This window comes from Trichechus manatus, unplaced genomic scaffold, assembly GCF_000243295.1.
Source record: "Trichechus manatus latirostris isolate Lorelei unplaced genomic scaffold, TriManLat1.0 scaffold00005, whole genome shotgun sequence".
Classification (NCBI taxonomy): Eukaryota; Metazoa; Chordata; class Mammalia; order Sirenia; family Trichechidae; genus Trichechus; species Trichechus manatus.
The window spans coordinates 24,015,344-24,030,426 of NW_004443941.1; the positions used below are offsets into that span (position 1 = coordinate 24,015,344).

At 38.1% G+C, this 15,083-nt stretch overlaps 1 protein-coding gene across 3 annotated transcripts in view; it reads left to right on the forward strand.

The window, feature by feature from the left end:
- The window catches only part of MAP4K3 (mitogen-activated protein kinase kinase kinase kinase 3), a 203,897-nt gene that overhangs the window by 93,797 nt on the left and 95,017 nt on the right, over positions 1-15,083 (forward strand). For all 3 annotated transcript variants that reach the window (XM_004369535.2, XM_004369536.2, XM_023735692.1), the window contains exon 4: positions 14,497-14,561. In XM_004369535.2, the coding sequence (XP_004369592.1) occupies positions 14,497-14,561 (65 nt within the window). The remainder of the gene's footprint in view (positions 1-14,496; positions 14,562-15,083) is intronic.

The following is a 15,083-nucleotide window of genomic DNA, read 5'->3' on the forward strand; positions in this document are numbered from 1 at the left end:
GAGTTTGGATGTGTCTATGGGGCTTCCATGACCTTTCCTTGTACAAGTTGTGCTGGTTTCTCCTGTATTGTGTACTGTCTCACCCTTCACCCAAGATACCACTTATCTATTGCCTATTTACTATTTCTGCCCCACCCCTCCCATCCCTGGTAACCAACAAAGATTGTTACATTTTGTGTGTGAACTTTTTCATGGGTTTTTATGATAGAGGTCTCATACAATATTTGTCCTTTTGTGATTGACTTATTTCACTCAGCATAATGTCCTTCAATTTCATCCCATTAAGCCTAGTGAGTTTTGTTTTTTGAGTTAGAATTTTGTTCTACACTTTTCTCTAGCAATGTCCGGGGCCCTCTATTGTGATCCCTGTCAGAGCAGTCGGTGGTGGTACCTGGGTACCACCTGGTTGTGCTGGACTCAAGTCTGGTGGAGACTGGTAGTTGTGGTCCATTAGCCCTTTGTGTCTTTGGTTTTCTTCATTCTCCCTTGCTCCAGACGGGGTGAGACTAGTGGAGTACCTTAGATGGCTGCTCACAAGCTTTTAAGACCCCAGACGCTACTCACCAAAGTAGGATGTAGAACATTTTCTTTATAAACTATGTTAAGCCAGTTGAGCTAGATGTCCCCCAAGACAATGGTCCCCAGCCCTCAGCCCAGTAATTCAGTCCCTCATTGAGTTTGGATGTGTATACGAAGTTTCCGTGACCTTGCCTTGTCAAGTTATGCTCACTTCCCCAGTATTGTATACTGTCTTACCCTTCACCAAAGTTACTACTTACCTATTGTCTATTTCCTGTTTTCTCTCACCACCCCTCCCCTCCCTCATAACCATCAAAGATTGTTTTTTTTCTGCGTGTAAACCTTTTCTTAAGTTTTCTTAAGTGGTCTCATATAGTATTTGTCCTTTTGTGATTGAGTTATGTCACTCAGCATAATGCCCTCCAGATTCATCCAAGTTGTAAGATGTTTCACAGATTCATTGTTATTTATCATTATGTTGTTGTTGTTGTTAAGTGCCGTTGAGGCGGTTCTGACTCGTACCGACCCTGTGCACAACAGAACGAAACACTGCCCGGTCCTGCACCATCCTCACAATTGCTGGCTATGCTTGAGCTCATTGTTGCAGCCACTGTGTCAGTCCATCTCGTTGAGGGTCTTCTTCTTTTTTGCTGACCCTCTACTTTACCAAGCATGATTTCCATCCTTCTCCAGGGACTGATCCCTCCTGATAGTGTGTCCAAAGTATGTGAGATGTAGTCTTGCCATTCTTGCTTCTAAGGAGCATTCTGGTTGTACTTCTTCCAAGACAGATTTGTTCATTCTTTTGGCAGTCCATGGTACATTCAATATTCTTCACCAACACCACAATTCAAAGGCGTCAGTTCTTCTTCAGTCTTCTTTATTCATTGTCCAGCTTTTGCACGCATATGAGGTGATTGAAAACACCATTGCTTGGGTCAGGTGCACCTTAGTCCTCAAGGTGACATCTTTGCTTTTCAGCACTTTAAAGAGGTCTTTTGCAGCTGATTTATCAAATGCAGTGCGTCGTTTGGTTTCTTGACTGCTGCTTCCATGCTGTGTCTTTGTCTATGTACAGGTTCTACATGAGCACAATTAAGCATTCTGGAATTCCCATTCTTCGTGATGTTGGCCATAATTTGTTATGATCCATACAGTCGAATGCCTTTGCATAGTCAATAAACCACAGGTAAATATCTTTCTGGTATTCTCTCTAAACCACAGGTAAATATCTTTCTGGTATTCTCTCCTTTCAGCCAGGATCCATTTGACATCAGCAATGATATCCCTCATTCCGTTTCTTCTTCCGAATCTGGCTTAGAATTTCTGGCAGTTCCCAGTTGATGTACTGCTGCAACCGCTTTTGAATGATCTTCAGCAGAATTTTACTTACCTGTGATATTAATGACATCATTTGACAGTTTCCACATTTGGTTGGATCACGTTTCTTTGGAACGGTCACAGATATGGATCTCTTCCAGTCAGTTGGCCAGATAGCTGTCTTCGAAATTTCTTGGCATAGATGAGTGAGCACTTCCATCAGTGCATCCATTAGTTGAAACCCCTCAGTTGATACCCTGTCAGTTCGTGGAGCATTGTTTTTTGCCAGTGCCTTCAGTGCAGCGCAGGCTTTTTTCTTTGGTAGCATCGTACCATCAGTTCGTGATCAGATGGTCTCTCCTGAAGTGGTTAAATGTCAACCAATTCTTGTTGGTACAGTGACTCTGTGTATTCCTTCCATCTTCTTTTTATGCTTCCTGCTTCGTTCGGTATTTTGCCAATAGAATCCCTCAGTATTGCAACTCAGGGCTTGAATTTTTTCTTCAGTTCTTTCAGCTGAAAAAATGCCGAGTGTGTTCTTGCCTTTTCGTGTTCTAACACCCTTTGCACATTTCATTATAATACTTTACTTTGTCTTCTTGAGCCACGCTTTGAAATGTTCTATTCAGCTCTTTTATTTCATCATTTCTTCCATTCACTTGAGCTACTCTCCGTTCAAGAGCAAGTTTCAGAGTTTCGTCTGACATCAGTTTTGGTCTTTTCTTTCTTTCCTATCTTTCTAATGACCTCTTGCTTTCTTCAGTATGATGTCTTTGATGTCATCCCACAAGTCATCTGGCCTTCGGTCATTAGTGTTCAAAGTGTCAAATCTGTTCTTGAGATGGTCTGTAAATTCAGGTGACCTATACTCTAAGTCATACTTTATCTCTCGTGGATTTGTTTTAATTTTTTTCTGCTTCAGCTTCAACTTGCATATGAGCAGCTATTGGTGTGTTCCACAGTCGGCCCCTGGCTCTGTTCTGAGTGTTGATATGGAGCTCGTCTCTCTTCTCTTTCCAACGATGTAGTTGATTTGATTCCTGTGTCTTCTATCTGGTGAGGCCCACATGTTACTACTGCTGCTACTTTTAACCGCGTTTTAAGTACCATCGTGATGCCTCACTTGATCTTTTCAACAGCACTGTTAGCAGTATTACTCCATGGTACGTTATTTCCGTTTTACAAATAAGGTGCTTGAGAGTTTAACGTCAGATGTTTAGTTTTCAGTCCTATGCCAAGGTTTTGACGGAGTAGAGTCCTAGTTCCTTCTGTTAGATGGTGGTCATGGGACATATGATTTTTGACTTAGACTTTCTAGCTCCTTGCCAAAAGAACCAACTAAATAAACCTCCACGCTCCCATGTCACTCACCTTCCCCCAAAACAAACCTAACTAAACTAAATTGGACATACAGGATTCTGGGTTACTTAGGCAAGAGCTTCCTACACACACATTAATCAGCAAAGCATTTTTAATGATAACCCACAGAATTACAGAATTCCTCTTGGGTTTGTATCCAGTTTTGTTGATAAGTCTTTGCTGGTGCTTAGGGCAAAATAGTGTAAATCTTTACTAACACACTTACTAACCTTCACTTTCAGACACGGTGTCATGGCTTGAATTGTGTCCCCCAGAAATATCTGTCAACTTGGCTAGGTCATGATTCCCAGTATTGTATGATTGTCTACCATTTTATCATCTGATGTGATTTCCCTATGTGTTATAAATGCTGTCACTATAATGTAATAAGATGGATTAGCGGCAGTTATATTGATAAGGTCTACAAGATTAGGTGATGTCTTAAGCCAGTTTCTTTTGAGACAATAAAAGAGAAGCAAGCAGAGAGACTTGGGCACCTCATACCACCAAGAAAGCAGTGCCAGGAGCAGAGCATGTCGTTTGGACCTGAGGTGCCTGCGCAGAGAAGCTCCCAGACCAAGGGAAGATTTATGACACGGACCTTCCTCCAGAGCCAACAGAGAAAGCCTTCCCCTGGAGCTAGCACCCTGAATTTGGACTTATAGCCTACTAGACTGTGAGATAATAAGTTTCTCTTTGTTAAAACCATCCACCTGTGGTATTTCTGTTATAGCAGCACTAGATGACTAAGATACAGGAAAAGCCAATTTGATGTTATGTTTAACAAAAAATTGCACTTGCTTTTAGTTTTCAGGAAATGTGTGTTGTGACTTTATTTTGAATATTCTTTTTCTCATGTAACATTTTTGTTGAAGCATACATACATACAGAAAAGTACACAAATTTTAAGTGCATAACTTGATGAATTTAAAAAAAAAAAAAAGATGTTTCTGTTGAGTCAATTCTGACTCGTAGCGACCACATGTGAGCAGAGTAGAACTGTGCTTCCTAGGGTTTTCAAGGCTGTGATCTTTCAGAAGCATGTTGCCAGGCCTATCTTCTGAGGCACCTCTGAGTGGGTTTGAACTGCCAACCTTTTTGGTTAGTAGTCCAGCACTTATTTTAATCCAAATACAAAGACAATACAAAAAGCAAAATTGTCCAGAAACCAGAATAAAACAGAATTAGGGTTATTTCTTGGAATGGAAGTATATTGTTAGTGTTGTATAATCAAAGATTATATGGAAGTCCTGGTTTAAATAGATTATTTTATTCTGTAACTGGAATAGCTGATGAAAGTGATAATGAAAGAAAGTAACAGCGTAATATTGTCCCTTTCTTGAGCTCTTCCCTTCTTTAGAGATTCTTCTCTTATTCCCTAATTAAAGTCAAGACTCAGTCCACATTTAGAGCCTGGAATACTAATAATTAGGCTTGTAGAATGTTAGAACTGAAACGGACTAAGAGATTGTGTCACCCAGTGCACTCCTTTTACAGATGAGAAAATGGAGTCCTGGATAAATTACTTCCTGTAGGTTAACCAACTATTCATTGTTGCACTGATAACTAGTCCACGGTCTTTTTGGTATACCATATTGCTTAGCCCAGAAAGACCAAATTTAGTCTCAGAGGGAACGTGATGTCTTGGATTCGTTCTCATTACTGTATGTTTTTACATAGGGCAAGGAGCCTCTTTGAGCTTGATTCAAACCCCCTAAAATATGCACTGTTCCTAGTGACTTGCTTCCTTCTATGTTGTTGTCATTCCAAATTATTATAACAGATTTAGATAAAAAATTGAGGAAACTAAGCTACTGTAGTTTGACCCTTGATAAATTTCCTCTTTAGGGAATCAGACTTATCCTACAAATTTACTTAATAGGTGACCAGCATATACTTACATTCCAGGAGCCCACTTTATAACAGGGTAGCTATGCCTACTTCCTGATGAAAGAAATAATACATCAGACTGAACTTTTTTAAAGGAGAGCATCTAGCATTCTTCTTAACAAGTACTTTCTACTCTGTTCTTCAGTGTCATTAAAAATCTATATTTATTGTCTGATTACACATACTGTACAGCAAGAACTAGATAAACAGCTTTTTCTCTGGAAATTTAAAATTTAAAGTAAGAAGAGCTAATTTGGATAGATGTCTTTGTTTGTATGTGTATTTGAGTATGTGTATATTTATAAGACAGTAGAATTAAATCATATCACCATAGACCTATTCCTTACTCCCAGTAGAGATTAACTATTGGTTCTTATTAAGCTAAGGATAATTTTAACTTCAGGTTCCTTTTAAGCATTCCATAGTCCAACATATCTTTTTAAAAATAAGTTAGGAAAACTGAGACTTTCTTCTTAAGTCTGAACTCTTAAAATTCAGGTTGAATAACAACAAATGGCCCATAAAAGATAAGCTAGTAGAAGATCACATCCATGCAGTAAAAACAATTTTATTTTGAGCAGATATTTTTAAACCTTTGAAATTCAGAGTACTAGTTTACCACTGCCATCAAGTTGATTCCAACTCATTGCAACCCTGTAGGATAGAGTGGAACTGCCCCATAGGATTTCCAGGGCTGTAAATCTTTACAGAAGCCGACTGCCACATCTTTTTCCCACAGAGCGGCTGGTGAGTTTGAGCTACTGACCTTTCGGTTAGCAGACGAGTGCTTCACCACTGTGGCACTAGGCTTCCTTCAATACTATTTTAAGTGAGCATAATTTACTTCATAATAATAACATAAATGTCAAATTGTAACTATTTACAAAGTAGTTTTGCATTATTTCCTAGGATAAATAGAGTACTGTTTTCATTTCTGTCAGACCCCTGGGTGGCACAAAACGGTTTGCTCTGAGCTACTATGGTTGGCAGTTCAAACCTACCCAGCGACACCGCAGAAGAAAGGCCTGGCGATCCACTTCTATAAAAATTACAGCCCAGGAAACCGTATGGAGATCAGTTCTATTGTGTAACACGTAGGGTCGCCATGAGTCAGAATCGATTCAACAGTAATAGGTTTGGTTTAAGTGTGGTATTGGTTTCTGGAGATGTTAAAATGGATAAAAACTAGTTCTTGCCTTTAAGGAGTGTGTAATCTAATCGGATAAATGGGCCTGAGGAAATCATTGCGACATAGTATGCTAGGTGCAGTGATAGAATTTAGGTATGAGACACAGAAATGGTAAACATGGTAAAATGTCTGATTTTGTCAGGGTAGGGGATCAGGAGAAAGCTCCACAAAGGATGTGATTTCCAAATAGGATGTTAAAGGATTAGTAGGAGTTTATTGGGGGAGGGAGGGTGTATGTGTGTAGAAAACGGGAATTTCTAGCAAAGGGAACACATGCCTTAAAAATGATGAAGTGTTCTAGAGAAACCTAATATTCTCATTAGAGCTTGAGGGGAAAAGGATGTAGTTGTAGGAGGCAAGGCTTTGGAGATTTAGACAAAAAGGAACCTTTTATGCCTTAATTAGGACTTGTAGGTGTTGCACATACCTGTGAAAGCTTTTAACAGAGAGGTAGTATATTCTGTGAAGGATGGATTTGAGGTGTAGGGGATGGAGACTCAGTTCAGTTAAGCTTATTACAGTAATCCTGTAAGTTTATTACAGGAAGGAAGTGGTGGTCTCTTGAGTTATATAAAAACTGGGAGAACTTTCTTCTTAGAGCCAGAGACTGGGCTGGAAAGGGAAACAACAGGGTCTTAACTGACTGCTTAGAATATGGGAATGAAGATTATGATTAAGTCACTTTAGTTTATGCCTAGCTGCTCTCTTTTTTAAAAGAAAGATAAACTTTTAATTTTGAAATATTTTAGATCCACAGAAAAGTTGCAAAGATATTACAGAGACTTTCTGTATACTCGTCACTCAGCTTTCCCTAATGTTAGCATCTTATATAGCCATTTTCTAAAGTTTGTCCAAACTAAGAGATTAACATTGGTACAGTATTATTAACTAAACTAACAGACTTCATTTGGATTTCACCTGTTTTACCACTGACGTTCCCTCTTTAAGTTTTCTATTTGTTTTTAGTTTTCTATTTACACTGATACAAACCACATATGTTTCTTTGAAATGCCGATAAGATAAACAGAGGTAAAGCTCAGATACACAGCTTCGTGGCACTGTATTTTGGCTTTTTGTAACTCCCTCTACTACAGCTTGTCTGATTCAAAAGTGTTTACATCCCTAAATTTTAGTGGAACAAGACTCTGGGGACTGTTAAGCCATTAAGAAAACGTTTGGAAAATGTATTAAAAAGTTAACAAACATACAAGCTAGAAGTTTGATCAGTCTCACTGATGACATTAGTCGTGGTCTTCACTAAAAACTTATTTTCAGGTGGAGAAATGTAAGGCAGTCATATGATTTGTTCTGCACCTTACTCCCTTTCTGCCCGGTGGTACATAAAGTGACCATGGACTTTTTTTTAGCCTCTAGGGTTTATTGAGAATCCGCAATAACACTGATAGTGTGTGCTGCCGCAAGGCAGGGACCGGTACGACTGTTTGAAACCGAAGAAATGGCTGTGTGCCACAAGTTACTGTTTTTGCAGGGTGTTGTATGAGGTGTCTAAATTTTTGGTAGGAAAAATAGAAATTTTAACACATATGTACCAATAGACCCCGGTGGGGACTCATATGTACCATTAAGCACTTACGGTAGGCTCGTGAGAGGGAGCGAGAAAAAAATCCATACTACCTGCCAAAAATTCAGATACACTCAGTGATGCAGAATGCTTCTATTAATGATAACACGTAGTATCAATAAAAAATTCAAAGCAGAAAATAATTGGGTCACTGAAGGGTTAACCATTTTTTACATAATTTTAGAAATTACAAATAAAGTATTGATAACTGAATTTAAACGTTTAACAGACTTAAAATTATATCTGAAAACGTACATTTTTCTGTTTAGCAATTAGTGTATCTTATAACACCTTTAAAAAAAAAGATTTTAAGATTAAAAGTGTGCTTTCTGAAGTATGTTGTTGTGAGTTGCTGTTGACTCGATTCGGACTCATAGCAACTCCATGAAGTATAGTCAGTAAAAATTTATCAACCTTGTAATAGGTTTATTCAAATCTTTAATCTTTATACAAAATTACTACAAAAGGGCATTTTCCTAGCCCATATTATTGTCAAAATATGTTCAGTTACAGAAGAGTCAGTTAACTAATACATGGATAGGATTTTCTTTGTGTATGTGTAGTTTATATATATGTGTGTGTGTATATATATTTATAAATATGTAAATATTTGTATAAATAAATATTCAACAGTTTTTACATGTCTAATTCATTGACATTGATTATGTTCATCACATTATGCAACTATTTACCACTATCCATTTCCAAATTATTCCACCACTATTAACAGAAACTTACTGCCCCCTAAGCAATGACTCCCTCTTTGCCCCCTCCCTTCCAGCCCTGGTAATCACTAATAAGCTTTGGTTTCTATACATTTGCCTCTTTCATATAAGAGGGCTCATACAGTAATTGCCCTTTCATGACCGCCTTATTTTACTCAGCATAATGATTTCAAGGTTCGTACTTGTTATAAGACTTCATTTCTCTTTATGGCTGAGTAATTCTATTGTGTGTATATACCACATTTTGTTTATCCACTCATCTGTTAATGGACATTTAGGTTGTTTCTACCTTTTTGGCTATTGTGAATAGTGCTGCAGTGAACATGGGTGTACAGGTTTCTGTTTTTGTTCCTGCTTTCAGTTCTTTTGGGTATATACCTAGGATTGAGATTGCTGGGTCATATGGTAGTTCTATAGTTAACTTTTTGAGGAACCGCCAGACTTTTCCAGAGGGGCTGTACCATTTTGCATCCTCACTAGCTATGGATGAGAGTTAAAATTACTCCACATCCTGCCAGCACCTGTTAATTTCCATCTGTTTGATCATAGCCATTCTAGTGGGGATGAGGTGGTATCTTATTGTGGTTTTGATTTGTATCTCCCTGATGACTAATGACGTTGAGCATCTTTTCAGGTGCTGATTGGTCTTTTGTATATCCTTTTTGGTGAAATGTCTATTCAAGTCCTTTGCCCATTTTTCAGTTGGGTTGTTAACAATGGGTAGTTTTATTAAAAATCAATGTTTTGTTTTAGTTTTTATCTCTCTAAATTTTCACTTTATTACTTTTCGTTCCATTAACGTACTTTGATTGTAATTAAGACTGACACTTATGTTTTATTCAGTATTAACCACCACGATACTTCTTTATAACATCTGGCTATTTAGTATCATACTTGAGAAATAAAATTGTACACCCATTCCTCACTTAGCAATATGGTTAGGTTCCAAAGACCAGGTCATTATGTGAAAATCGGTGTTATGTCAAAATGGAGGATTTTTTTTTTCCATATGTCCAATTTTTAAAAAATTTTATTTAGGAAATATGATCATAGAAATTATAACAGCTAAGATTTACTAATGTGCTCTTCATCACTGTGACGAGTCCAGTTATGGATTATTCCTCTGCAGAGAAGGAGGCTTGGAGGAGACAAAGTTGGATAAAGCCAGGCTGTGTGACTGGAGGGCCCACTGCTTTACTACTTCACCTTCCTTCTGTGCTGGGTCAGAGCTTCCCTTGTGGCGGCGCCTCCAGGCCTCCACTCCCACCCCTGCAAGCCCTGCATTCAAGATCCTAGAGTCAAGAGGCTGGGTTGAGGGGCTTCCCACAGGGACCCTGGGAGCCTGGCCGCAAGCCTGAGCCCACTGAGGCAGAGGCTTACTCTGGGATGTCATTAAACTCGCACGCATTTCTTCCAGACACCTTCTCTGATCCCTCTTTCTTTCCTCCCTTCCCACTCCACAGCACTTTGAGCTGCAGGGCCTCAGGCAGCACTGGAGCAGGGAACCCAGAACAGGCGCCCGCTTGCTGGGTGCTGCCTGTGCATCTGCCTCAGGGGCCACGGCCACTGAGGATGCCGGCCCCATGTGGCAGCTGGACATGGCGGCCCTGTGGGAGGCAGCTAGACCAGGCGCCCTCAGCAGCAGGAGGGAGTGGAGGGCTTGGGGCAGCGCAGCTCAGCTTCCCTGAGGCAACAGGAGACCTTCTCAAGTGAGGGGATGTTCCCCAGCCCTTGTAGCCATGCCTGCAGCAGCCTTGTTAATGTGCAAAACAGTTGGATAGTAGATTTTTTTTTACTGTCGTCGTAAATGCTGAATGTTGGATAATGAGATAATTGCTAAGTAGGGGTAGGTGTACAAATAATAATTTTCAGTTTTTGAGAGGAATTAGGAATAAATCTTAAAATTGATCATAATTTGTTGTTTCTTCAAGCAGAGTTTCTCACCTTTGGCGCTATTGACACTTTAGGGTGGATACTACTTGTTAAGAGGGCCTCTCCTGTGCATTGTAGAATGTTTAGCAGCATACCTGGCACTCCCTATTTATGACAACCAAAAATGTCCCTGGACGTTGCCAAATGTTCCTTGGGGTGCAAAATCACCCCCAGTTGAGAACCACAACTTTATGCAAAAAACTTAGTGAAACTGCATTATGAGATACTTCCCTATGCTAGTATTGCCCAGGATGTTTTCCTCAGAACATTAGTTCTGAGGGATGCTATCACATGTATTTTGTTTAAAAAAAATGGGTCTGTGGAAAACATAATTTGGAGAAGTACTGGACTAAACAAAGTTAGGTGAATTTTGGTTCTTCTTTGTCTTCCCTTTACCTTCCTCCTCTTTTTTCCACCTCCTTCTTCCTTTACCTTCTCCCTTTCCTAACCTTTTCCATCCCCCTTCTTCCTTTCTTTTCGTCTTCCTCCCCCTTTTCTCCCCTTTTCCCTCTTCTGTCATTTTCTTTCCTCCTCCTATTTAGTCCCACTGCTTTCTCCTCCTCTTCCTTCCCCTCCTGCTTACTGCAGGATTTCTCAGAGCCTTTAATACGCTAGTTGCATTATTAATTTCCGAGAGAAGACTGTAGTATATGGCATTTCTAAAAACTGATGTGACTGAAGAATGCGTTGATTCTGAAAGCATTCTTCTCACCGGATTTGTATTCAGTGGCCCACACTTTGGAAAATACTATGTTGAACTAGAGATTGTTAGACATAGGGACTATGTCACCTTGTTATCTCTTGAGTTCACAGCTACTCCTCATTATTAAAAGAGAATCAGTTGGAATGGGTTACCTATGACTTTTTGGAATGCAGTAGTTTTTCCGTATCTTTAAAAATGGACATCCACTTGAGGCAGATATCTCAAAATTATTTATTTTGCTAAATACAGTAGAGTAACCATTGGCAGACTTGTTGGTCAGCAAAACAACCCACAGTAAAGTCAGATTATCAGGAGATTCTAGTGTGGTGCATAGCCAGCTAGCCATCCTGTCCCAGGGAGGTGACTTGGTATGTCAGCTTCTAGCAGACATTCTAGAGCCTCTGCTTCTTGGTTATCTTGGACGCATTGTATTTTACTTTTTAATATTTAATAGTAATGTCTGATATTTAATAGCTAATATTTAATAATTTGATATTGATATTTAGCATTTGGGCAAAATATAAAAATAATTATATATTCATAGTTTTAAGTCTGATATGTTACAAAATGTGGAAGTTTAAAAAGTATGTTTTAGAAATAGTAAGATTTTCAGATCAATAAAATACTGTAGTTATTAGTGTTAGTACCTCTGTGCTCTGGTAAACAGACTAGAAGATGAAAATAGTGAACTTTTTTCCTGGACTTATTTTTCTGTTCCTTGTAAGATAGGAAGATAATTTTATGTAATAAGAAAAAAAGTAGTATGTTTAGTCAGGAAATTAATATTGATACATTGAAATTTTACCTTAGTGGTTAATTTTATTCCATTTCAGATAGGGACAAAGATTTTATAATTTATTGGCCTGAATAAACTGGGTTGATTGACTCAAGTTCTTTCCTGTTAGGCAGATGGCTTGGTGAATGACCAAAAACAATGCAAATTTATCATTGCAAGAGAGACATTCATGGAACAGATGGGAGTTGTTTTTTCTGATAAACTCTGAATACAGTAATCTAGCTTTTTTGATAATACCAGGCTTTAAGAAAATAGAACGTTATAAATGTAAAATAATTTAGAACATCTTAAGTATATACAATCCTGTTAATTCTTTTCTTTTCGCTGTAAGCTGCTAAGTCATTTTACATAGGATGAATAGAATATTGTATATTTAAGCAAGGGGGAAAAGAGGAATAGATCAGCTTCTAGTAGAAGATGGCATAATATCAAAATATATGAAAAAGCAGAGTACTGATTTCCTGCATCCATTTTCTCCAGCCAGGAAAATTGTTTTCTAACTAAAGGGTAAGAAAAGCATTATTAAGAAGGAATTGAAGCGTAGATAAGTGACTAGATAATTATAGAGCAGCTAGACACTTATTAAATGAGTTTAAACTTTTAGATTTATATAAATTATATCTCATTATACTGGAAAATTAGCAAATGTGATTGTCATCCACTATCAGTGAGTGTCCTTTGACAAATAGAAGAGGTGTCAAAAGATTAGAGATCAGCGAATGCAATTTGCAATGGGAGAGAAAAGGTGATTTCTAGAAAATACAGACTATTAAACTTGACATCAAGAGGCATCCATCCCCAGCACAGATCTGGGGTAAATTATTAGCAGATAATCGGCGAGCACTTAAAAGTACTGGTAGTGTGTAGTGTGACTCTAGTAAGAAGTCATGTCAAATCAATCCCATCTCTCTTCTTCTTTTTTAATTTCTTAAAAAAGAAAAAGTCAGTTTTGTTTACACCTTCAACAAGTTCCAGGGACAATTTAAGGTAGCTTACATACCTAGACTACAAGATAAATTATAATAAAGGGAGTAGAAAACAGCTTACATTTATTGTGCTCTTACAATATATTTCAGATCCTTTACTACACAGTTTACGTGTTATTTCATTAATCCCTACAAAATATTTTATATTAGCAAGTAGACAGCAAAACAGTCATTCAGCCTGTTTCTGTAAGCTGCCTGTTCCTTAGCCACTTAGAACAGGTATCTTACATGAAGGATCCACTTGAGGCAGATAAGTGAGCTCTCTTCAGCTGAGAAAGCTAGTAAGACGCATGTCAGGACCAAAGGGATAAGAATCAAAACAACTTTTTTTTTTTTTTTTTTTTTTTTTTTAAGGATGACATTTAACAAATAAGGACAAAGTCCTGTGCTTAGCTGGAAAGAAGACTGGTCTGACTAGTCTTCACATAAAAAAGATCCAGAGATTTTAGTTAACTATAAACTGCAAACCAGCAGCTTAATGTAGTTGCTAAGAAACTGAAAGTAGCTCTCAGGGAAGGTAATAGAATTATAGTGTTCAAATAAAGAAGATAATTGTTAGATTCTCTGGGGGGATTTAGACTTCTCCATCTGTAGCAGTCACCAATCATAAGTGCCTTTCTCGTTTTGGATAAAACCACGCATCTGCCAGTCCCAGACACCGGTTCTGAGAGTTCTTAAAACCAGGCCACAGGGACAGCTAGCTCATGTTTTACGACCAGCTGCCATGCCTCAGCTTCGTTAGTATGCCTGCCCCCTGCATATAGCAGATCCTGGGTGACTTCAGATCTCTTCGTTTGGGCTTCACCCTCTTCAGCTTTGCTTTCTAGAATGGTACCTTGCTGCTCCATACTCTAAGTTGGCTTACCTTTTCACTGATAGCATGTGTTCCCTTTTTGTATGCTGTACCTAACCAAGTCAGCTCACCTCTCAGGTCTGGCTAATTCCACCACCACGGCCTTATGTGGTCCACCCCTGACAACAACAATTCCACTTTTTAACGCACTATTTGTTCTACCCTTGGTTCTTGATGCCACATTTTAAGAGAGATTGACAAACTTGAGATCATCCAAATGAAGATAAATAAACCAGGCATTGTTTCACAGTGTGACCCCAGCCTATTTCAGCCTCATTTCCTGCCATTGTCTCTTCAGGCAGCCTGTGGTCCACTCACATTGGAAGACCAACAGTCTCTCAAATGTGGCATTTTCTTTCAAGTGTCCATTCCTTTGCACTGGCCTCTTTCCCTTTCTCTGCCTTTGAGTTCCAGCTTTATATTCTACAAGCGGTATGTTGTAAGTTAAAACCTTCAACTGTGTTGTAGTAATACATCATAAGTAATTGATTTACTCGTAGAGATTGAATTAGCTTTTTTTTTTTAGATTGCACATTGCATTCATGTACTTTTTCAGAGTTATAGTATAAAACCTTAAAATCTGTGTTAACTCAGACAATTTTAATCATGAAAATATGATACATGCTTGTTTTCTCTTCATAGGCGAGATAAACTTTGGATTTGCATGGAGTTTTGTGGTGGTGGTTCCTTACAGGATATTTATCATGGTAAGATTTGTATACGAATTAAATATAATTTCTTAAAATACAGCTTTTTTTTAGAACATTAACATTGTTTGGAGGAAGTAAAACTATGTTTTATCACTATCTTATTTGGATCTGTATAGGTATTTAAGCTATATATAGATGAAAGGAGCATTTGCTTTATAAAGTGGAACATTATATTTATTTGTAGTATTTGCTGATTCTGAAGAACACATTAGTGCTAAAATTTCAAATTCAGACTTCTGCAAAACATGCAGAGACCTTGATGGCTAACACTGGACCCAAAGAATATCTAGGTGATACATGAGTAGTGATAATACAAAGATAATTGATTTTACTCTCATGTATTCCAGAAGCATCAATTAAATGTTTCTCTGTGATAGTGCTGGATTCTGGGAAATTAACAAAATGAATAAAACATTTTTCATCAGAATTTTTAACATAGTCTATAAGAGAAACTTGCGAAGAAAATACCATTTACTGTCTTTTCTTTCTTTCACTTTCGTATTCTGATTATATTAAAAG